At 38.9% G+C, this 23,744-nt stretch overlaps 1 protein-coding gene across 1 annotated transcript in view; it reads right to left on the bottom strand.

The window, feature by feature from the left end:
• Positions 1-21,847: 21,847 nt before the first annotated feature.
• Positions 21,848-23,744, bottom strand: part of TMC1 (transmembrane channel like 1) — a 68,170-nt gene continuing 66,273 nt past the window's right edge. Inside the window, exons 19-20 of the mRNA XM_055791688.1 lie at positions 23,669-23,742; positions 21,848-22,716 (exon numbers count right to left, since the gene is read on the bottom strand). Coding sequence (XP_055647663.1) covers positions 22,448-22,716; positions 23,669-23,742 — 343 coding nt within the window. The 3' untranslated portion in view covers positions 21,848-22,447. The remainder of the gene's footprint in view (positions 22,717-23,668; positions 23,743-23,744) is intronic.

Here is a 23,744-nt window from a genome sequence, read left to right as displayed (position 1 = left end):
TATTGGTTCTTTCATTAGTCTTTCAGCCACTAGGCACTACATAGTACATTTTTTATATCCATAAAGAGGCACTACTGTCTTAATGGTGTGTTTAGGCCATCAGAAGTATATTATTTTTGCTATATGGAGACTAAAGTCCCTAATACTTTGACAGTATTATAAATGGAAAAATATGAACACACGCAACACTGGACAATTTGCGAAGAGCCAAAACCTGGCTTTGTAGCAATAAGTATATAAAAAGTCTTAACAGACAACAAGCAAGAAATATTAAAGGGAAAGAAGAGAAGGCACTCTTTTTTGTGACTCATACCTGCTCCATTTACCTGTATCTACATGCCTCCTTATAACTTGGATGGTTTCCTCCCTATAGTCCATTGAGTCCCTTCATCGGTTTACCTCATTTTCTTTTTTTTGTGTATCGTTTTATTCTCATAAAGGCCCTCTGCAGATATATATATCCCAAGCTGGCCATAACGTCTAAAGTCTCTTGGTCTGTGCAATTTTGGTATTTCACAATTCTCTGCCAGCACAGCTCTCAGCACCCTCCAAGGGCTATTCACCATCAGCAGCTACCAGATAAGCTCTTGGACAGTGGTCTACAGACACCAAATACAGCAATTATATATCCTGCTCTGGACTGTATCCAGAGCCACAACTCATCTCTTATTAGAGAGGGTCAGCCTTAGATACAACCATATGTACAAGGTCTGCCCATTAGTAACAATACAGCACACCACACATTTTTAAGCAACAAGTATGAAGAATTTGTACAGTATTGTGAGGAAAGAGGTTTTGTTCATTTGGATATGCTTGTCAGTGTTTTTCTTTGTTTTCCTTTTTCTCTCTCTTTTTTTTTTTTTTTTTTAATTAGGATTAAAACAAAGCCGTATCAGGCGTTCATTCTTCTCTGGATGCCTTTTTTCATGAAGTTGAGAACTGGACATAACACTTGTGGCACAGGTATATCCTTCCACAGGTCTCAACGTTTTCTGTTCTTGAAAGGTGTCAGTTCCAAATCCTATACACATACTTTTGAAATAATTTCAGTAGCCATAATTGTCAAACAAACCCCATTCTTTTCCTGTATCAAGAAACAAGTAACAAAATAATAGAAGAAGCAAAAGAAAGAAGAGTGAATCAAAAGTAAAAATGTATCATGGCAATAATTAACATAGATTACTTAGCAGAGGCAATTGTACAGAAGAAAGCACAGAAATAAAAATAAATGTCAAATACTGGGGGGGGGGGGCGGGGGGGAAGAAATCCTAAAGGAATAAGCTGCAGAGAAGAAAAGAATGGCAAAATACTCCAAAAGACTTTAAAATTGGTGACACATATAATATTAGAAAAAACAACCTGGATATATTGAAGCCAGTATGTAAAGCAGGTGCGGGTCTTCATAAATCTCTACTGTTCAAATTCTGGTTTTGCTGAAGTCAGCTGTAGAAGTCTCAAAGGAGGATAAATAAACTAAATGACAGTAAATCTACATCTGCATTTTGGTTCAGATCAGGATTACATTCCTGAAATTATATTCCTGATCATCTCCACTTACCTTCTTTGGTTCACATGGAAGAGTACTACAGGGGAGCAAAACTGTGTGAATTTTTGGTGACACTAAGCCGGAAGATACTCTTGGCCTGCGTCTGGTATGATCCAGCCACAAGAACCATTTACCTCTTGGAAGCAGGCTCTTAGGGCTAGTCTGAAACAACTCCCTTCTGAATGTGTACCATGTGGGCGGTTGGTTCTTATCTCCTCACAGTGTCCTTTGGCAGCTAAGACTGCAAATCCAGTCTTACCAGGCTATGCTGCCTGCAACTGCAAGCCCAAACAAAGAATAACTTTGAAATATAACCCAATGAGAGCGAAAACCTGACATAAATAGAGGGTATAGGAGAAGGATCAACCCAACCCTTGCATGCATATATGTATTTTTTACAATGCCTGAAATATTTAAAAACTGTTCTTAGCAATATTGTAAATATATTTCAGTTCCTGTGTGACACTCTTTCTCTTATTTACAGGTAAAACAAAGCTGCAAATAGTCTTGTTTTGTCAATTTAAATGTTTCATAAGTGCTTAAAATGTGGCATCTAGTAGTGGCTTTAAGTTCTTGCTTTTTAAAAAGCCTTGAGTCAGAAAAGTGTTTCCGTGTGTATATTATACATGAGAGAGAGCAGCAACGAGGCCAGACTGTCATGCAAGTAATGACAGAGCCAAGTATAGCTTTGGGTTAATCTGATGAAACACTGAGGCTGTTCCCAAAACATGCAAATGTAAAGAGATACACCTTTCGGCATATAGTAAGTTTAAGGAATTCAGTATGTGTGTGTTTGCCTAAAGCACTTGAGATATGCTTGAAGGAGGCAAACAAGGGCTCAATAAATTGCATAGTCTGGTTTACCTTACAAGAGCACATTAGTTCACAGTGCATGGCAAATTGTCAAACTAAGAAGAATTTCAGAATATGGTCCTATTTGTTCCTCAACCATCCGGTTACTGACTCAGTCTAAGTCAGGAGTGCATTTCTTTCCACAATGCACACACTGTTAGTACTAATACAATCTCTCTGTGTGTACGAGAAACATCCTTCCACAATTGAGAGAGTTTTTAATTGTGCTCATAGTATTAAAGACCTGATGGTGACATTTCTTTGCTATGCCTTTACATTATAACTGCACATGGGTTCAGTGACTTGTGATCATCCAGACAAATATCATACAGGTAATTACAGAGGCTTTTTCCTTCTGGGCTTGAATCACTATCATGTTACTGCTGTTAGGTGCCAAAACAACATCATTGAAAATTACTGGGTTGAAATATAAGAAGAGCAATATTTGATCTGTATGTAAATGTTGATTACAACATTAGTGAATTTGTAGTCAGCATTTCACAGAGAATAAAATCAGCCAGAGAAGTGAACCTGCTGCACTTCCTTTCAAAGCACCTGAAAACTGACTGCTATAGTCAGCAACAATTACTAAATTTGTATTTTGTTTGGATTGAAAGAGTAATATTTTTCATGTAGTTCTCCAAGGCGGCTGGTGCCTGAGTAATTAATGTACAGCAAAATCCGAGAAGATTTGAATTAGACTGTTTCTTTTTCCAGTGAACTACTTTTCTAGCCCTCTAACACTACTGAATGGACACCTTTAATTTTTATGAAAGTATGATCAAGGAGATGCCTTTGTGGTCTGTTTGGAAATTTATCTGTTTCAGGCAATTTTATACCATATAGAAAAGCAAGTCCTAGGAATTTGGGATCCTTAAAGCAATTGTCTTGTCATCACAGGGGCCATCCCTGCCCCCTCCCTTGCCCCTGACAAGAATTTTATTATTTTTTTTAAGAAGGGGAAGCTGCTGAATGGCAACAGCAGCATAGAGGGACCCTCAGGCTATTTCAGTCAAAATAGTGAATATGTAAGGAATTCTCATTCTGTCTCAAGAAAGAAAATTACTGATAATCCTTGACTGCCAGATATCCAGGTCTTAAGACAGACAAGAGAAGATATGGAAAAATATTCAAAGCAAGAAAGGCATCTGGCTTGGATAAGGAGTAAAAATTCCCTGATGAAGTAGGTTTTAGGGAGGAATTTGAAAGATGCGAGATCTTGGCAGGCAAAAGGGATTAGGGGGAGGAGAGTGGGATATGCCATCTGGGACACAAAAGATAAGTGCAGAAAAGACAAGTGCAAGAAAAAGGGGGAGAAAGGAAGAGAACAATAACAAAAGTGTAAGGAGTCTGACAAGGAATGAAAGTAAAGCTAAGGATCACCTTGAGATTCTCAAAGATCTTACTGTAAGATCTCATTATAATTCTGTAGAAGTTAACATGAAGGGCTTTAATAGATGAAGTGTCCCTCCCCAGCCCCTCCATCACAATGTTTGCTGTCAGATCAGGCAAGCCTGATCCTTCTGCACTCCCTATTCTCACTCAAGTCATGCTCAAGTTCTCCTGGTGTTAACGTTGTTTTCCACTATTCCCCTACAGAAAAGTGAGATTTAAGTTACAGGAACAAGTGGAATACCCCACTTTAAATTTAAGTAGCAAAAAAAGTCTCTGAAAAGTTGGGAATAATAGTTCCCTGTGTACTTAGTGGGAGGCTCTAAGGACTGAATTGTAACCTTTGCTATGCTGACAGAAGAACAGTGGCTTGGTGAATATACTGATCTGGAAACAAAAGTTAAAGGTCTGGAAGCACAACACAAACTGATTCAGTCAAATAAAATGCTGTGTAATCTTGTAGGGAGGTCACAAGTCACTTGTTACATAAAAATTGTACAGGTATAAAAAGCCAATAAACAGAACAGAGTATGAGTGGTTTAACTATTGAAAATCCAACTTATGAAACAGTCCTCAAAGTATAGCACCAAAGGTGATTAATACACAGTATAATAAATAGCCATGCAAGAGTAAGAGACCACGGATGCTTTTACACATTACTAGCAGGTGTTGCAGAGAGATCTGGGAGAAGTATTAATCAAAATACAGTAGGATTGTCCTCTATGAGAGCAGAATAGAAATAGCTAACTCTTCCAACAAAAATTATTAGTACTGATGGTTATTTAGAAAGAAGCAAACTAGAAGAGACAGTAGCAAGGAGAGGGTTTGTTTTAGCATTTTAGTTTATATCCTCATATTGCTTATAGTTCTATGTGGAGTATGAGATTATGACTAAATAATAAATTGACAATTACATATGCTCAGTACACCGCAGTGCAAGATGGTTCTGGACATAAAGAGCAATCTGACAAACTCTGACAAGCATTTTGAGTTATTAAACAAGCCAATGCAACTGGACACTATCACAGTCAGCACAGAACAATCTCTTAGCCACTAGTACCTTTCAGGGACCATTAAGAAGCATGATAACATAGCACGACCCATACAGCACAAATCCAGCTGTGGCAAGCAGAATAATGCCTTTGTATCATACCTTGCCAAATGGCACAAGTTCTTAAGGCCTTACCTATGGGATCCTTGCAGGTTGGTGACTCCAGTAGTACAGATTCTACATCTGTTCTGAACATAGCTCCTTATTACAGATAGTGACCATGCTTAGGACCAAGGAGCACACCATGTGGTGACAGCCAGAATGAACCTGGCAAAATTTGAGTAAGGTTAATTTTTGCCCTTGGAAAGGAAAAATATCGGACAGGCGAATATGTGAATAAATGAGAACAAGCAACACTGCCCACAATTAACTATGCTCAAGAACCAAGAAACACTTTGTATGAGTGTGAAGGAATAAATGTGTCATGTGAACATTGTATTTGGACTATAAGTATGTCCCATGCATAGACACATCAACACATATTTTAGAACTCTGATTATGGAGAAACAGCATGTATTGCTAAACACAATGCCTGTTAGGAAGCTGACTCTTACATAAAGAATCTTTGACCCTGCTTACCCATGGTATGTTCATGGAAATCTTTAAAAGACATAAGATTCTATGACCTTCTTTATCTCCAGAAATCCTCAGGGAAAAGAATCCATGCAAGTTACCAATCAACAGAACACTTACTTTCAACACAATGCATGACCCCTCATACAACACATTGGTCAAGTTCAAACTATAGGCAAAAATGCCGATGCATATGTTTGGATGATGAACACATGAAAAACATAATCTGTCTACAAATATTTATCCATCAGAAGAATATGATTAATATATACTGTCAACACTCATTGCAAATTATTTATTCAGTATTAATATACTGATTATTATTCAATATTCTTAGCCTATTGCTTTCTCCTAGTGGGGAATTGTTACAGTCCACTCAGTGGACTCGTGGTGGTTCATTTACTATGATCTCGAAGTGCAAGAAATCAAGGTGACCACGCCAAGGGGTTATGCTTTGATCAAACAGAGCAATTTTATTTTTTGCCTGTAAAGCTGTGTGTGATAGATAGAAAGACAGGAAGGGAAGAAAAGGTAGAGTAGAAAATAAAAGAGGATTATAGCTACCACCACAGGTCCAAGGCATCCCTGTGGTCCCAGGTCCAGGCAGCGTCCCGCTGGTCCTCCCAATCATCGTGATCCTTAGTGGGGAAGATCTTCAAAGTTTGGTTGCTAAGAAGCCATCTTTTATGCCAAGCAACACACCTTGCTCCTCCTCTGGCCCATGGATTGTTGCCAGTTTCTGCCCTCTCGAGAAAGGTTACCACACACATCCAAAGAGGAGTGCCCGAGGCGTGGTTTGCCTTAGAGGCAGCTTCAGACCAGGAGGTGTGTTTTTGTATTATAATGATATTATAATCAAGAAATTTCACCTGAAGTTTAAGTTTTCTGGTTCGTTGCTACAACAGTGGTTGTGACCCATCTTCTGGACAGCAGTTATGTGGCCTTATCATAGTTGTTCCTTTCAGTCCCAAGTAGCAGGGAGCAGCATAGTACTCCTCGTACCATGCAGTTCTCCTTCCCAGGGTCTTTGTATTTTGGTGTCCATGAGGACCACATTCCATCTCCAGGTCTCTGTTGACAATGTTGAGACAATATCATTCTCTTTGGACCGGCTCTTACAAGAATTTCCAGGGAAAATCTGTCATATATTTCTTCTACATGTATTAAGATAAAATTCTCTGAAATAAAATAAATGTTAGTATTTATTTTTTGATGTTCTGAGCAATAAAGGGGTTTTGGTTCTTTTAGTGTGAGAGGCCTTGGCCATAGGTTAACTAAAGCTAGCAAAAGGAATCTGAAGTCACAGCTCCACATATCCACATGCCATGAGGGAGGTTCAATCTGAAGGAGGAAGGAGGTACAAGCACACACCATTAACACTGTTGTGGCTCTGGAGGTCTAAAAGCGCAACAACATGATTAGAAAGAGGTAAAATCTTTTTCAAAACCAAGTTAAATAACAGAACAACAAAGAAACTCTTTGTTACAAAGTGCCTTCTCCACGTCACCTGCTGGCTTCCTGTTCTCAGACTTGATCACAGATTAGGGGGAACAATCACAGTAAAAGTAACAGTAAGGAGGTAGAAGAGAAGACCATTCTGAGTTCACAAACCCATATTCCACCTTAGCAAAAAAACCCACCTCCTACAGCTTCTTTGTTAGCCTCCCCTTACGGCATCTGATGTGCAGTGGGAAAAGTAAGGTTTCTACTGCTTCAGCCTCCTTCTCTTGATGCACATACTCCCCTGTGCTCCATGGCTCTCTATTAACACCTATACAAAGGACATGTTTAATGGAAATTATCTTTCCACGTTGAATGTCTATTGTGGTTTAATGCCAGCGAGCGGCTAAATACCACGCAGCTGCTCAGTCACTCCCCACCCCCCCTAGTAAGATGGGGAGGGGAATCAGAAGAAACAGAGATAAGAACAGTTTAATAATTGAGATAAAGTAGTAATAATAATAGCAATAACGGTAATAATTGTAATGAAGAGGACAGGGAGAGAGAAGAATAAAACTCAAGGGGAAAAAAAACCCCAAGCAATGTACAATACCTTGTACATGCCATTAACACTAAGGAGAGGTCAATCTCCATGAGAAGGTATCCTAGGAACCTAAACTTTACACTCAGCAAAGCAAGGTGTACGTTTCATCCATAATGTTTCCTTAGCCTGTGCTGTGTCACTCTACTTCTCTTCAGAGAGGTCTCAGTTTTGTTTAACAAAAGGAAAAATGCCCGTGCATTCCACTGTTTATCGATACAAGACAGATCATGTCTGACATTATCCCACTATCTCAGGAATCACAGCCTGTTGTCTTTAAACAAGGGATCCCTTGCAAAACCTTCAACATTTTATATGTCACTTTTCACTGCTGTTGTGAATATGTATGCTGAACAGTTAACCTCCACTGGCTTATCCACTGCTAGAAACTGGGCTACTAAAGTACGTGGCTTTATAGACACTGGAAAACATTTTTTAAACTTTATTTAGCCAAATTACTAACTTTCTATGAGATGTATTTGTTGCACAAATACTGCCTATTTGCTGCATTCTTATGTTCTTCTGTAAATACTTTGCTTACAAAAACCTACTAATCCTGTGCAATATACAAATATGAGCCGTTGTATTCTGGAGTATATTTACAAGAACAGAACAAAGCAGAATTTTATTTCATAAAAGGAGATTATGAAGGTTAAATTTCTGACATACTGAACATATAGGAAGAAAAATAGATATGCCTTTTTCTTCACACCAAACATACCTGCCCAGATCAAGGTCATAGCTGTTTCACTGCCTCCTTTTGTGCCTACTTCCCTAGCATACAAGCAGCTGCCTGTGAGGAGAGTAGAATGAGTCAGTTTGACTCAAATTTTTATGTGTTTTTATGCACTACTGCAGCTGGAAAGCAGCTGGAAGGAAAAGATGCACAGCTCATTAGCAGTTCCTTCAGGTCGTATGAAGAGTTGTATGGGAGGAGCTAGCTGTGTATTAAAGTGATCAGTTCCTAACAGACTGAAACTTTAAGCACCAAATCTAGAAGAGTATGACATAATTTTTGGCTGTTAAATTGAGCCCTCAGCACTGTCCATGCTGGCAGTGACGGGTCAACAACAGAGAACAGCCTGAACACTTCATAGCCTATACAAAAATTTCAGCATCCATAAAAAGACTTTTTAAACTGAAGATTTTTAGGAATGACAGCTGTCACCAGCATTAATTTTGACAGCTCTGGATATCCATGTGATTCAGGTAAACGTCTCCTGTGAGCACTGCTATGCTCTGAACAGAAGAACCATTTATTCATCATGGTCTGGTGCTTTACTGCCTCAGGGCTGCTTGGGTGACATTACTGCTTTAACTTCCAAAAGCATGTTTTATCTGAAAGATGCATTGTAGCTCTTTAATTTTTAAACAAACCAGATGGACATCTTTAAAACTAATCTTTCCTTTGAATGCTACACAGAACAAATTATTTTGAAGGTAAAACTTTTAATAATGGTATTCAGCCAGGGAAATGTATAACAAATGTGAGGACAGAATAAAGAACACATTACTTGAGAGAATCCAGAAACAAGTTAAATATTTAAAACTAAAATTCTTATTGTATAAATAAGACATTACATGATTAAACAGAAAATATCTGTTTACTTATTAGTCATTGTGTTGTCTGTGAGAAACTTGCTGCTCTAAAGCACTGATACACAAATCTGTGAGTGTGCATGGCAGTGGGCTACAGCCACCTAGCAAAATCCATAACACCAAGGTCAAATCTTGTTCATAACATTCAGATGAAGGCAGGTGGACAAGTTTTTATTGCACCAAACCTTTGTAGGCCTAAAAAGTAAAGCTTAAAAAAACAATCAGGAGCAAAGGTATAGAGTAAATTAAGAATCCTTACTGAGAAGGGAGAAAAGACATATGCCCACAGAAAAGACACGTCAGCAGAAAAGTCAACAGGGATTTGATGCAGAAAGACACACTGAACCTTTTGCAGAGACAGAAAGAAATGTTTCATATTATGGAACAGGGTGGAAAATTAAGGCCATTATGATATTTTATGATATTATCTGCATGAATGAACTTTTGGTTGCAACATTTGAAAGTGACAATACATCAAAGTTTCTACCCCATGATATCTAAGAAGTCCAGCTCCTAAGCTATATAGCACTTTCTTATGTATTTCTTTAAGGAATACATATCCCAGAAGGCTAGACATCAACATATGTATGAAGTATGTAGAATTGAGAAAAAAAATTCACAGAGCAAATGCAGCATAATGCACAGGTTCAGAGAAATCATAGTTAATATTAGACTTAAAAGAAATGCAACTACATACAGCAGAAAAGCCACAATGTGACCCTCAGACATCAGTAATATTTGCAGTGATACTCCGTAGTCAGCAAAAAGAAGAAGCTATCTGAGGACCTATACAGCCAGGTTAGAGGAACTAATTAATTCCATTTATGTTTCGGCTTTTTATATTTTCTCCCTTCTAGTTAATACTTAAGAAATAGCTGTGTAGAAAGGCAGAGTCATCCACAGACAAACAACTAATGGGTAGGATGCCATTCAGCTCAATCTTTGATGTAGTTATTAATGTGGATCTCAAGAAGGCTTTGAACAATCGCTTATCTGTGAAATCTGGTTCTACTGCTATGGCATTTGTGACAGATCAGTCTTGTTTTCTCTTCACAGTAAATATGTTTTTCTTTTGTCAAAATGCAATACAAACACTTCCTCAACAAAAAAATATGTCTATATATGAAGAAAAATCATCTGTCAAAAGAATATCTGCACCAGGATTTATATAAAAGAAATGTTCCTAGCCTCAAGGCGGTGATGGCACAGCATTACTTTAACTCACCTCATCTGTCAATGAAGTAAGAAACACATGAATGAACAATGATACAGTTACTGCAGAACCAGGAAGGAATCTATTTTAACCTAGGATTGAAATATTCTTTATTTCGTCATCTGCCTGGGAGAAAAATCATACTTTTAATGCCACGATCCCATATAAATTATGTGTAGAACTACAGTACAATTGTGTGATTTTTTTTTAATATATTTTTTTATTTACTCTTCATTGAAATCCCTTCTAGAATACACCTGTTGAACTCCTAGGAAATTGATAAAGTAGCACAAAAGTTACTCTGTTCAGGGCTGCAGTCTAACTGGAAGGCACCCTGCTGTCCATGAACCTTTCCAAGAGGTTCCCGGAGCTCTCACTATCTGTGTAGGCATATTAAGAACATTGAAATGAAATCTACAAAATTTTGTATGCTAAGCACCGAGCTAACAATTCGAAGCACTCAAGAATAATGGTGCAACTAAACATAGCACAGGTTAGGGGTCATCTTCCTGCATTTGTAGGGAATAGCCTCTATAATCACTAGGCTCTGAAGTCATTCTGACTCAATCTCTGGCACAAGGATGCTTTGTTGGAAGTCAAACAGAAGAAACAGAGAAAGTGCTATTTACAAGCAGGCTGTTGTATCGCCATTTCCTGGAGAAAAGACACTGGGAAAAGGCTGGTACCAGAGGTTAGAAACTGGAGTCCTGCACAATAAAATCCATTTACCACCAGGACCCGAGGACAGAAAAAGGGGAGCACTGGTGTAACTGTTCACACAGTGTTAGCCACACACTGCAACACTTCCGTGCTTAAAGCTGCTAGGGTTTAAACCTGAATTTGAGTTTATTACCCTCCATATATTTTAGGCATATACTGGGTGACCTAGCTTTTGGCAGTTGTAACAATTAAGTTCCAAACAGTCTATGCATGCCCTAGTAGACATTGAGGTACCAGGGTATCTCTGCTAGTGGAAAGATGTTTTCACACAAACTTCAGGAAAGGCAGCAAGAAAGGGATTTTTTTTATTATTCTGTAATTCTGAATACATACAAAGAAAATGGAAGTTAAATACCCATCTTTGTGGATTCATCTACTGCTCCATACCTTGTATCTCTCAGTTACATGCAGCTGACAGGGAAAACATCCACTAATTCCTTGACCATCCAGCAGAGAAGTTTCAACTTAGAAAAGCCAAACTAAAAACGCAGTTGCAAGCAACAGTCTCCTGCAGCCTTACTGGGATGTAATCAAAATCACCACATATGCAGAGATGATACCATCAAGCAAAATGTAGCATAAGCGATTCTGCTACATCCCTTTGGCACATCAAAAAACACCACGTAAGTAATAAAGTATTGCTAGCAACAAATACAGTGAAGAAAATTAACCTGATTATGCTATTTTTTGTATTCATACTTCTCTGGAGTTAGTTTTCCTTGTTTCTCGCTGCGACACTCCCATGGTGTTTTAGTGTGCCCATGACTCTTGGGAGACAGAAATACAGAAATAACTTACTCCACATCGCATGGTGGTAGCTGGAGTTAAGGTTCTACTTGTCTTTTCTAGTGCAATGCTAGAGGTTCTCTGAGAGCAGTATTGTTTGCCACTGCACAATTATTTGTTGTAATTGACTGAAATACAAAGTGAGGACCAGATATACCACTGCTGTGCATGGAACCTGGGGGCCCTTCTGCCTTACACTGTGTTGGAAGTAAGATCCTTCCTGCACTTTTATACTTGTTTTGTGTTAGGGAATGGAAAGGCGCAGTATGATGTATTCTTCATCCTGAAATGATGTGGAAAAGAAGAGATAGGTACCTGTAACCTTCTGTGGTGGGTGTCTCAACTTTTGAAGCTGTGCAGTACTTACCTACATGGGCAGTTTATGTGAAGCAGGACCACCTCTCCCTCCGCCCTATTCTGTGAAAGTTCTTAAAGCCTGTGGCTTTCTCTTTAACCATATCTTTGCATGTGATCTTTCGTTTTGTGGTGTTTGGTCCGTTATGGATGCTCCGTGATATGGAATGATGCTGGATTCTTTGCAGGGTAGTTTGCTACCTGCATTGAGGGGATAACAATTTACAGTTTGTCCAAAAATTTCTGCTTGGCAAAAACATTTCCCAAATTATTCTGAACAAGGCTTTTCTATCTCAATATTACCACATATCTATGTATTTGTCCAGTAAAATGAAAATCATTTCTCAGTTACTTTAAATATAAGACACAGTATGATTTTTCCTTTCCAAATACAGGCTCTTGAAATGAAAACTCATTTTGATGAGTTTGTTTGTCTTCTATATGTATCTATAAATAAAGTTTAAAGCTGACTTTTTGAACAAGCATTACATATTGTCATGTCTGAAATAAGATAATAGACAGAACATTTTGACCTGCCAAATACCTATGTGTCAGACTATATGATTCAGCAGTGCTGCTTTTATAAACTGAATCCAACAGACTTATTCCCAAGCAGTTGTACTACCACCAGTTATTGTACCTGAAAAACACAAATGCTAGAAAGGTTATTTTTTTCACTGCTTTTTCCCATGTAGTATTTCAGATGTCCTATTGAATTTTTTGTTCCTTTTGGATGGCCACAGCACAGCAACAATATTAGTACAAACATCGTATCTGCAAACTTCTGGCTTTCGCATGAATTCCCAGTCGATCTGAAATTCCACTAGCAAGCTTAGTTCTATCACTTTTTACAAAATCAAATAGTATGGATTTATGCTTTCCTAAGGCAGTTGCTCACATAGGTGCTGGGCAATATCCTATGTTGTTCTGACCTCTGCTGGAGAAAAGACCAAGACACATGTAAACTTTTTTAGGCAACTGCATTGGAAATGAAAAAGGCACTTTTACTTCAGTCTGAGTTTTAAAACTATTTCTTATTATGCATTCAGGTAATAGATTAATTCATATCTGATGGCACATATCAATGTGAAACTAACAGTTAAGTACTCACAAAACTAGATGTTCACTTTACTAGTAGCACTCAAAGATCTAGTCAGATTTGGAACCTTACAAACAGGTAAAAAGTCTAAACTACCCCGAAGAATTTACATATATCTTAAGACATGATGCAGTCAGTAAGTCTAACAAAGAAAAATAGCTGAAAAGGAAGTATCTAGGCAGATGAGGACAATAGTAATAAAATATTTTTTTCCACAGCTTAAGTTCAACTTAAATTCAGCAGTCATTGAAGTGAGTACACAAGATATCCTCTGCAGGCAGTGAACTGTTTACTAAATTCATATTTAAATGCTGGGTTATTACCTCTGTATCTATGTATAGTTTGTAGTGATAGAGTGAATAGGGTAGAAGCTAAATTACAAGTGAAGTCCACAGTTAGGAAGGAGGATGGGCAAGGAGCAGGATTTCAGGAGATGGTTGAAGGTTGAGAGAAAGACAAGGAAGAATTCAGGGACATATTTGCCTTTCTTCAGTCAAAGTTGATGAACTCTGAGATAAACTATCTCCTAGTTCAAACACTGTGAGATATAAAAATACAAAAGGGATTTTACCAACCTAATTTAGTTTGGATTAGGGGCACTTTCTGATAAAGAAACAGGATAAAGGTGGGATTCACAGAGTTAATGACTGACTGTTAGAAAACATTAGAGTCATATCGAGGTATCACATAATCTTTAAAAGTAAATCTATCCAGCCTGGGCTTGCTCAGGTAAAGGCCTAAGTAACCCCGTGTATAACCAGTCACTTTTTTCCTAATGATATTCTGCAAAATTACAACATGGAAGAGAGTATGAGAAGTATAACACAGTGAGGTAAATCCAGTTAAGTAAGTAAATCTAATTTTAGCCTCTGACTCAAATTCTGTTGTGAACTGTAAAGTGAAGCTGTAGAAGAAGAGAACAAGAGTACTGGGGATGCTCTCAGCTGTTCATCAAAGCAGAAATGAAATGCTGGGTTCTCCCATGTGGGAATGACTTGGAGAAGATTGCAGACAAAGAAACCACTATCTAGATATGGCGGGGAGGAAAAAGTACTTTTGAATTGTCAGGTTTTCTTCATCAAAATGCAGTCCAAAAGAAACTCCCTTTGTTCCTTAAATCATACATATTGCATGCAAAAGAAGGAGGGGGAAAAGACCTAAATGAAACTATGTATACAAGACACTGAATCCTGAAAACTGATCCCATGTGTAAAAGAAGGAGGAATTCTGATGTCAGAAGGAGAGTACCTGGCACAGGGCACTGCTCTTTCAACAGCACTGCTTAAACTTAGGGCACCCCCCCTCCTGCCTCAGCCACATCATGGCCATCCTAACACAGTGCCACCAGCGTAATATGCACAGCCTAACACTCAAGGATTGCCAGCCTCATGTTGCACAGAAAGCAGGTAGATACGTAGCATGAACAGACAGGAAACATGAACGTGCCTTCCCTGTCCCAGGTACAGGGCTGTCGTGGCATGAGGGAGTAGCTTATTTCCCAGCTGCAGAGCTGGGAAGGGGTGGGGAGCCTCTCTCCAAGCTGCGAGCAGACAGTGTCGCAGTCTCAGAAAAAAAGAGGTCCTGCCTTTGCGGCTTCACGGTGGTCCCACAGCACATGGCCAAATCGCTTTGTTACTAGGGCCTACAGCCAGAGCTGTCACTAGAAGTGCACCACCACAACGCTGCATAGAGAAAGGAAGGCAAGCTACTTCCCTCTTCTTGTTACTCTTCATTGTGCCTGCATCCTTCCACTGAATTATCTGTAAAAGCCTGGTGCAAAGCAAAACCAAACAGGAGACCAAGCAAAGGTGAGAGGCAGCTATGTACTGACAGTGATGCATTTGTATTTTCACTGAATGAATGTCAGAAGACAGCCCAGCAGTAAACAAAAGAATGTTTCTTGTGGCTTCCTTGTGACTAAGTGCCTTTTAATTTAATTCATTCTTCCAAAGATTCATTAACAAAGCAGGAGATGGAGAGACTGCCTACCTTGGTGCTTAGTTTGCTGAATCAGGTTAGGCTCCCTCTCTCATTTAAGGCACTATATGGAAGATGGGGGCTTGCAAACTGATGACCAGGATTCCCAGTGCCATCAGCACCCTGATGTGGAGGGGATGGCTGGGGTAGAAAGCAGATGCCTTTACAGCCTGCCTTAATCACAGGTGATTCAGAAAACCCCTGGAGGGCAATACTGAAGCAGGAGGGGAAATCAGATGTTAACACATAATATGCTTTGTGTTCTCTGCTATAGCTGGTGTCCTATTTTCTAAGCTGGCACAGCACCTAGGACACAGACTGTTTATAGATAAATAGCTAGATTTATTCCTAGTCTAGCCTGGTGATGAAATTAACCTCGCATTAGACAGAGAGTGAGTGCTCTGAAAACTGCTATTTGTAGTAACTTGTCACCATGCCCCACATCTCACTTCCAATGCATGTTACATCACTTTCCTTTGTGTGTGTGGAAATGAAAAAGTATTTGCTTTCCACTGTGCAGCAAAGTTCATTCGGAGAGAGGAAATGCCAAGTGCCAAGGAACTTACCCTAGCAGACAAAATTAGTGAGAGCACAGTTTACCGGCTGAGAATACTTTCCTGCATGATGCTTATCCAGCACATGAGAGCAGCGGTGGCACAGACAGATCTGTCAATCCGCTTTTGCACACTAGGTAGGACTGAGGCTGATCTTGACAAAAAGAAACTGCTTATTAAAAGGAAAAACACACTTCCATATTTTTAATCTGGTTGCAGCAGGAACATCAGCTGATATATGGTCCATCAGAATCATTGCTATGTGTGGTCATCAGAGATATCTGAAGATGCCAGACTGTAAGAAAATGCCCTTAGAATGGTATAAAAGATTTTAAAGGCTCTCAGCCTTAGTTGTTTACAAGTAATAAAAAGGCTTACAAGGTGTTTGGAAAAATCTCCTCAATTTTTTAAATACATTTCCTTTAAACAAATGAATATAGCTTGTGTACTTTCTAAAAACATCCTTTATGCAAGGTATAGGGAGCCATGGCTCTGTCTTTGGAACAATCATTGAGTGATTAAAAAAAATGAAAAAAGAAAAAAAGAATATAAGAAAGAAAAAAAAAGAAAAAAGAAGGGAATGCTTTTGACAGGAGTAGTATATCAAAGAATACAATTGCTTCATCCTTCTAGAGGAAAGGAAGAGAGAAAGAAAGGTAAAAGTTTTGGCTATCACAATTACCTTCAGCAAGAAAGAAATTAATCCCATGTTGATTACAATGAAATTGTGCTTCAACACTGTAAGGATCAAATTGTTACTTTATGTAAGATACCTATTACATTGATATCGCCCTGCTAGTGAACATTGATGTGTTGCTGAAGATTTGGCCTTCACGCTTGGAGAACCTCTGAAAGTAATTTTGAAGAGGGGTTTTTTTTCCCCGCTACAATTATTACATAACACTTTTTCTTTTTCTTCTATTCATTTTGCCATGTCTGAAAACAGGTTTTGTCTAGTGGGGAAACCTAGACTGATCCTTTATCAGAGATGCAAACTAACAGTTTTAATGGCCTGTTACCCATTTGACTGTCTTTTGGTTAGCTCATTGCATAAAAGTGACTTCTAGTTTGTGGAGTCAATCACTTGGGATAAACACAGGTACAGTTATGTAGTCAGAAAATCTTAAATTTTAACTTAATAGTTTTTGTGAGTAGAATTTATATTCATTGAAAACTATTTGCTCTAAGAATTTTGCAGTTTAAATATCCCAAATATAATTGGTTTGTTTCCTGCTCCAGTATTTTGAGATAATGGTTTGCTGACTATAGATTACCTACTGGAAATTTTTTTCTAATCTAATTCCAAGAGAGGGGGAAAATGTTCTGGTTCTATTTTTTTAGGAAGTTCTTCACAAGGGATTAAAAACTTGAAATATTAAAAACTATCCCCACAGCTATGGGAAACTGGCAAGGACACAGACAAAAGAGTCAAATGGTAAGTGATAAACATAGTTTACTGCAAACTTAATGAAAAAGATGGATTTTAGCTAAAAATCCACTATAAGTTTTGAAAATCCTCCTTTCTTGTACAACTTCAAAATTAAGAAAGCAATATTTTGCAAAAAGTACATAGCTGTGACATTAACTGCACAAAACAGTATCCAAAAATACAAAAAAGAATTCCAACAAACAGTCAAGGACAAAAAAGACCCCTGAGATAAATTTTGCCATAATAATTTTTTATTATTATTTTACTAACACTTCAGCAGATGTGGTTCACAGCTTTCTATGACCATGCACTGCAGCTGAGACTTTTTGTCTCAAATTAAAAAAAATCTGATGTGGTATACAGGCTCCTTTGTTTAGATCCTCATGCTAAGCAGGATAAAAGAAGTGCAGGCAAGTATTATCAGATGTTCTCCAGACATGTAGGGAGCTGATATTTATTCCTGCTTTGAATTATTATTAATGACAAACATCTTTAATCTTTTTACACTAACTTTAAATTTTCTAATAGTGTAAATACAAGCCAATACTCCACAGAGAATATTTATACCCCAATATGATACTGGTATTACATTTGGGTCCTAAGCAACATTTCATTTTGCAAGCTGTCAACAGGATCTGTAATATATAACATAGTCTCTTCCCACAACGTTTACACACTAAGACAAAGACTTACTGCAATAAAAATACCTTGGTTCTGTGGCTTTTGTTAATAGACAAATATGGGAATTCCCTGGATATCCTTGCTACTTAGGGAAATGGCCACCTGTCATGCACAGTATGTATATGGGAGCTGGATGTAGGACTTGGTGCCTGCATGTAATGGAGTATGATGGAGAAAGACAGATGTTTGCTTGTGGTACTGAGTGGAAGAAGCTAAACTAAAAACGGACAGGAAAGAGTTGGACAAGGCTGTGACTTGTTGCCTTTGCTGAGAAAAAGGGAGAACAGGTGGCTAGGAAGACGTGGCAGCCCTCATTCAGAGCCCATGCTCCCTTCCAAGCAGTTACTGGAGCAGACAAAGCCCTGCAGTTTCACACAGTCAGGTTTCACCCAGTGAAATATTTCAGTGAGTTATCTGACAAGCAACCATGCCGGCTTTGAATGTCACAAACCATTACCATGGCATCCTACTGATTCTGACCTGGTTTCCTTTTCGTTGTGCACAGCCTTAGTGTCACTACACGAATCAGCCGTGAGACAGAGCCCATCTGCACACAGCTGCAGCCCACAGAGCTGAGGCTCCTGCCCCATCACTGAGCTGTCAGATGAAGCTCTCTTGCTATGCCTTGCAAAGCCCTCTGAACTGTGCCCCTCTAGAAGAAGCCTGCTGCTGAAATCACCCCCATGTTTCTTGAGCCATCAGGCAGACACAGGTAGGCTACCAGGGAGTTACATCCTTCTGCCTCGCTGTTTCCTCTGACACAACGTTCTGGAAACACCTTTACTTCTACCCACCAGAAAGAGCAATAAAACATGAAAAAGTGTCTCCCAGTAGTAGCTGATGCACCGAAGGGGTGTAGCAGCATCCCTCTGTGGACTGCCAAAGCCTCCCCCTGCCAGGGGAATGAGAACTGCACCCTTTCCCTCACACTTGCAAGATATGTAATGGTAAATGCTTCTTCCCGATTACCAGCTAATAGCTAGGTTCATGAATGTGTTAGAAACAATCGCTCATCTGAAATAGATGGAGAAAACAGAGAACTCACAGAAAAGTACACATTTCATTACTAACCTGCCTTTAATAGTTTGAAGAACAGCTTCCACCGAGTATGTTTATAACCTGGTAGGTAACATCAGTTAAACAGCACAATCACACACAGACATTTTTATAGTCCAGTCTTTATAGACTGTCAACAGCAGGTAAAGCAGAGTTTACCACATCCATACAGAACCTTCTGTCATGACCTGATGTCATTCTTTAGCACAGGGAAATACTGTTTTCCATAGCTTTTTTATAACCACTGGGGCATGGGTGCTTCTCAGATTACAAGAACCTTTACTACAGGACATAGGTGAATATTGTTTGTCTCATCACATACTTGTAATTTTTTTATTATTATTATTTTAGGGTTTGGGGTTTTTTTTGGTCCATTCAGCAATTTCAAGGACTTAATACAGACTAGTTATGTGACATGGGCAGCATAAAGTTCATAGTGAACTCATACAGCCTCATCAAATGAAGCTGATGGTACCTGCTTGAAGTTAATCTCTAGCCATAATTAGTTTAACAGCCTGTTTTTTTCACAGAGGACTAGAAAGTGAAGCAAAGGATTCAGCAGAGATAAAAACTGTACCTAATTTTCCGGTGAGTATTGTAGGGTAATAAAATGATTCCTTGGATTTAAACCTCTATCAGCTTTAGAACAGCTCTAAGCTTCCATAGATCTCCATGTATTGTATTAATGCATGTATTATATGTTATTTTCAGGTCTTGGCTAACATAAATCTAGTGTTGAAAAGGTTATGTTATAAAAAGTCCTGTCTCTCACTTGCTCTGAATTCAGTCAAGTCTGAACTTTATTTATGTCCTTTTACTTCCTGTTCAGCTGAGAGCATTGCACATTCCCAGGGTAGGACTTTGTCGTTGAGTGAAAATATTTAATTCAAATGCAGAAAAAAGATGAACAGGAAAAAGGAGATGTATTCAATAATCATCATTTTACAGTAATTATAATTTTCACAGATCAGTGAGAAATTAAATCTTTTGCAGGAACTTAAAAATACTTTAAAGGTCTCTCTGTACCAATTCACTAATATTGTGAAGTGTCCTTTTATTATGCAGAAAATTGTACAAAATGCTCAGCCAAATGCTATTAAGACAGTGTGTAATTGTGCAGAGGAAGATCTGGGACATGGTAAAACATACTGAGCCTTGAATCAGTAAAATAATAATAGAGCTCTGAGGGGTCCCCAAGCATAGTTTGCAGGTCTAACAACACAGAAGAAAGAAAACAGTATATGTGTCACCAAGGAAAACAAAATACATTCTCTAAGCAAGATCATTTGCCGTGATTTGAATCATAGTAAGCATTACTCCTACTGTCAACAGTATTTTTACCTGTTAGCACAGTACAAGATTCAGACAGAGGGCTAGCTCTGTGGGTAAGTGGATGAAGGTTGACTGAGGTGCTTTTTCAAAAAAAGCAGAGACAAAAAGTTAGAACTGAAAGATTCAGATATAGGAGGGGTAGAGGAAGTCTGTACAGAAAGGAAACATGACTTGAAATGTAGTCATGCAAAATTATTGTAACAAACTCAAAATTACTTTTACCAAGTAGACAGTATGTTTTCTTAAAGGTGGACTTACTATAGAATACTGAAATGTGTAAGATCACATCTCTGCTAAGTCAATGTTCTGTTATCAATAAGAAAGCAGACAATTAGATCTAAGCTAGGAAGCATTGAAACCACAGCTTCACAAAACAGTGATGAAAGACCTTCACTTAGAAGTACCAAAGAATAAGAATAAATATCTCATTTTCAGCCACAGCAGGCTGATGCCGATCACAGGGCACAAGCAACACCTAGTCTTATTATTGTTCATGTTGGCTATTACATGCTCATGACTGCATATATAAGTGTATTCTAAGAACACATTTATTGATGAAAATCATTACAGCAAACAGATCTAACAGAAAGTTCCTCAGAACAACTTCAGTGGGTGGATTCTTTGCTGTGTCTCTCTCCCATTCATGATGTAAAGAAATCCCACAGAATGAAATAGTAAGCCTGCTAACAATGAGAAAGCCTTTAATACCCACAGACTTTACATGCAGAACAGCCATGCTGGTGCTTACTGAAGGTCTGACTGATTGATGGATATCTTATCTCCAGCTGATATCAGATGGTTATGGAGGCAGTACAAGAGTCAAATCAAGTATAAACTGAACTTCCCCTTGGTTTACCCTCCCATATTCTTGCAATTGATTTAAGGACTACTTGAGCTGGAAATTGCATCTGGGTCTTTGTGTTTTATGGGGGTACATAGTCTATACTGGGGGGGGGGGGGGGTTGTAAGCCTTTTTCAGTGAGTTCCACAATTTAATTACATGGAAATTGGTTTATGGTGTCACAGACTTTTTTTATACTGACATATAGTTCAAGTTTTTCTACCATACAAAATGGACCTCTAATATACAGAAGGCCCCCAAAGGTATTGCTTTTTTTTTTTTTTTTTCAGAAGATGGGGGCGGGGGGGGTTAATGATCTTGTGAATCCTTAAATAATTATCAAGGCCCAAATTCTGGACAAGGAAGTAAAATCAGAACATAAAATTAAAGCTGTCTCATTTGAATAAATAACATCAGCTTGCACATGGGCTTTTATCTATCCTGTGTTTCCACAAGACCTATCAGACCAAGGACCTGTTCCACCCTACATTCTATAGTGATCAATACAAGTATGCAATGATAAATCTGCAGAGCAGATTATACAACAGAAATTCTTTTGCAATAATAAGTGTTTCTGTGCCATAACACAATCCTAGTGAATATCTTGGGGGAATTATTGCATAACTGCCTACCTCTATTCCTCAAATATGTTTTTCTGCACAGGAGATATTTCTTCACCACTTCATTGATTTTTAAAATTTATTTTTAGTCTTCCAGAATGTGATAAAACTATTATTAGCTAAAAGTGGTACTGTAATGAGAGTTCTCTTCATAGCAACAGGCTGAATTTTGCTTTTCTTTTACTGTTTTAATACTTTCCCAAAGATTTTGGAGGTAATCACTCAGCTTTTGAAAAGATCCTTGTTTCCCATGTACAATCTGAAATCTTTGGGTATGCATATATGACCTGCAGAAGACAATCTATATGCAATGTTTAAATATAACTGACTCTCATATCCTTTGTACAAAGCAATGTTTTGAGTGTACTGTGCTTCTAGGAAAAAGGAAAAGATGTTAGGGACACACTTTCAGGCTTTTAAGAAAATATTCAACTAAATACAAGATATTTTTCATTCTTCTAATCAATACCTTCCAATAAACATCCCAAAGTTTAGTTACCTATTGACACAGATAATGCATTTTTGTAAGCCCTTCAATTGCAAGACATATGTGATGTTTTCTTCTGAAGCCTCCCGTCCTGCAAAAACTGAAGCAGATAGGTAACTTTTATGCACATGAAAATTTACAACGAACACAGCAGGTTTCTGCACTTGCAGGAGTGTGTGTGGGTTTAGGACCATTTTTCTGGCTCTCAGTGTCCATCATCATATCACAATGTGCTGGAGGGTCTTTATCTGTAGTTGGGAGGGCCCCTGGGCATTCCTGGCTGTGCCCCAGGGAAGCGCGGGCTCCCAGGTGGATAGCCCAGCATCCCATAGCCCCTGGGCCCTGGTGGCCTCATCACAGCTATGGATGGGGGAGGAAGGTTTCCTCCTCTGCTGTGCAGGGGATAGAGGCCATTCGGGGCAAGGCCTGGATGCTGGAGTGCCTGAGAGGAGCTGTCTTCTTGTGGCTGGCCTGTCTTCTTTGCTTCATTGCCACCCTGTTCTTTCTTGTTGTCTGAAATGTGTTTGGAGAATAGAGTTAGAAAATGAACATGCAAACCAGAAATCCCATGAGAGAGAAATCCTGCAGCCACTTGTCCACTCCAGTGTGGTGGAAAGTCTGTGGCCCTCCCCTGCCCACAGCCTGACATCTGGGGTCATGTGCCTTCATGATCTTTGCAGCACATTTTCCCTCCAGTCCTTTCTGCAAGGCCCCAACAACAGGGTGAAGTGGAGGCTTTTCCCAAGTATCTACATGCACTTAGATATTACCTGTAAATGAAGATGAAGGTATCAATTTCAGATTTAAGTGGGTGGGTTTTGAGGCTGCAGACACACCTTGCAAGTGGTTCTTCCAAAGACAGTCATCTCCAATCTGGGTTTCTCTGCTAGGCTTGAGCCTATACTGGATATATGGCATGCATACATGATGGGGAAAGTCTAACAGTGACCAGGGAAAGGGAAACAGCCTGTGAATTCCTTCAAGATGGACTGAAACCTGCATGATCGAGCTAGACATTCTGAAAAGGATTGTTACCATACTGTGTTTTCACTATACATTCTCCTGGTGAACATAGCACAGAGGAGAAATGCTGTCCTGACTAGTCCGGGGTCAACAAAATGCAATAGCAAGGTGCAAGTTTTGGACCCAACTTGTTTGTGAGAGGGATCACTGACATTCAGACCTGGCTTTAAGTGAGGATTTTTTTGTGGCTGGGATCTTGCCATTCATTATAGCCCTATTACAGGGTTTTTTGCTTTGGTATTGCCTAGTGTGGAATAATGTTACAGTATTTCTTAAAGAAGCCAAAGAAAGAAAAGTGGACTGGAGACTAGGTTAATACTTGCGATTTCTCATTATGAGTATCTTTCAGGACATTATGGCAAAGGAAGCAGTCACGGCAGTGAGGAAGACTGGTCTGACATAAATGTATTCTTCTTCCTGAGGAGCTCAAAACAGTCCTTACCTTGGTTTGAAGTGGATTCATCTTGCTTGTCTGCTTTCGGCTTTGGCTGTGGTGGTTCTGTCTCAAATGGATTTTC

Source organism: Falco peregrinus, chromosome Z (assembly GCF_023634155.1).
Source record: "Falco peregrinus isolate bFalPer1 chromosome Z, bFalPer1.pri, whole genome shotgun sequence".
Taxonomy (NCBI): domain Eukaryota; kingdom Metazoa; phylum Chordata; class Aves; order Falconiformes; family Falconidae; genus Falco; species Falco peregrinus.
This window is presented reverse-complemented; position numbering and strand designations above follow the sequence as displayed.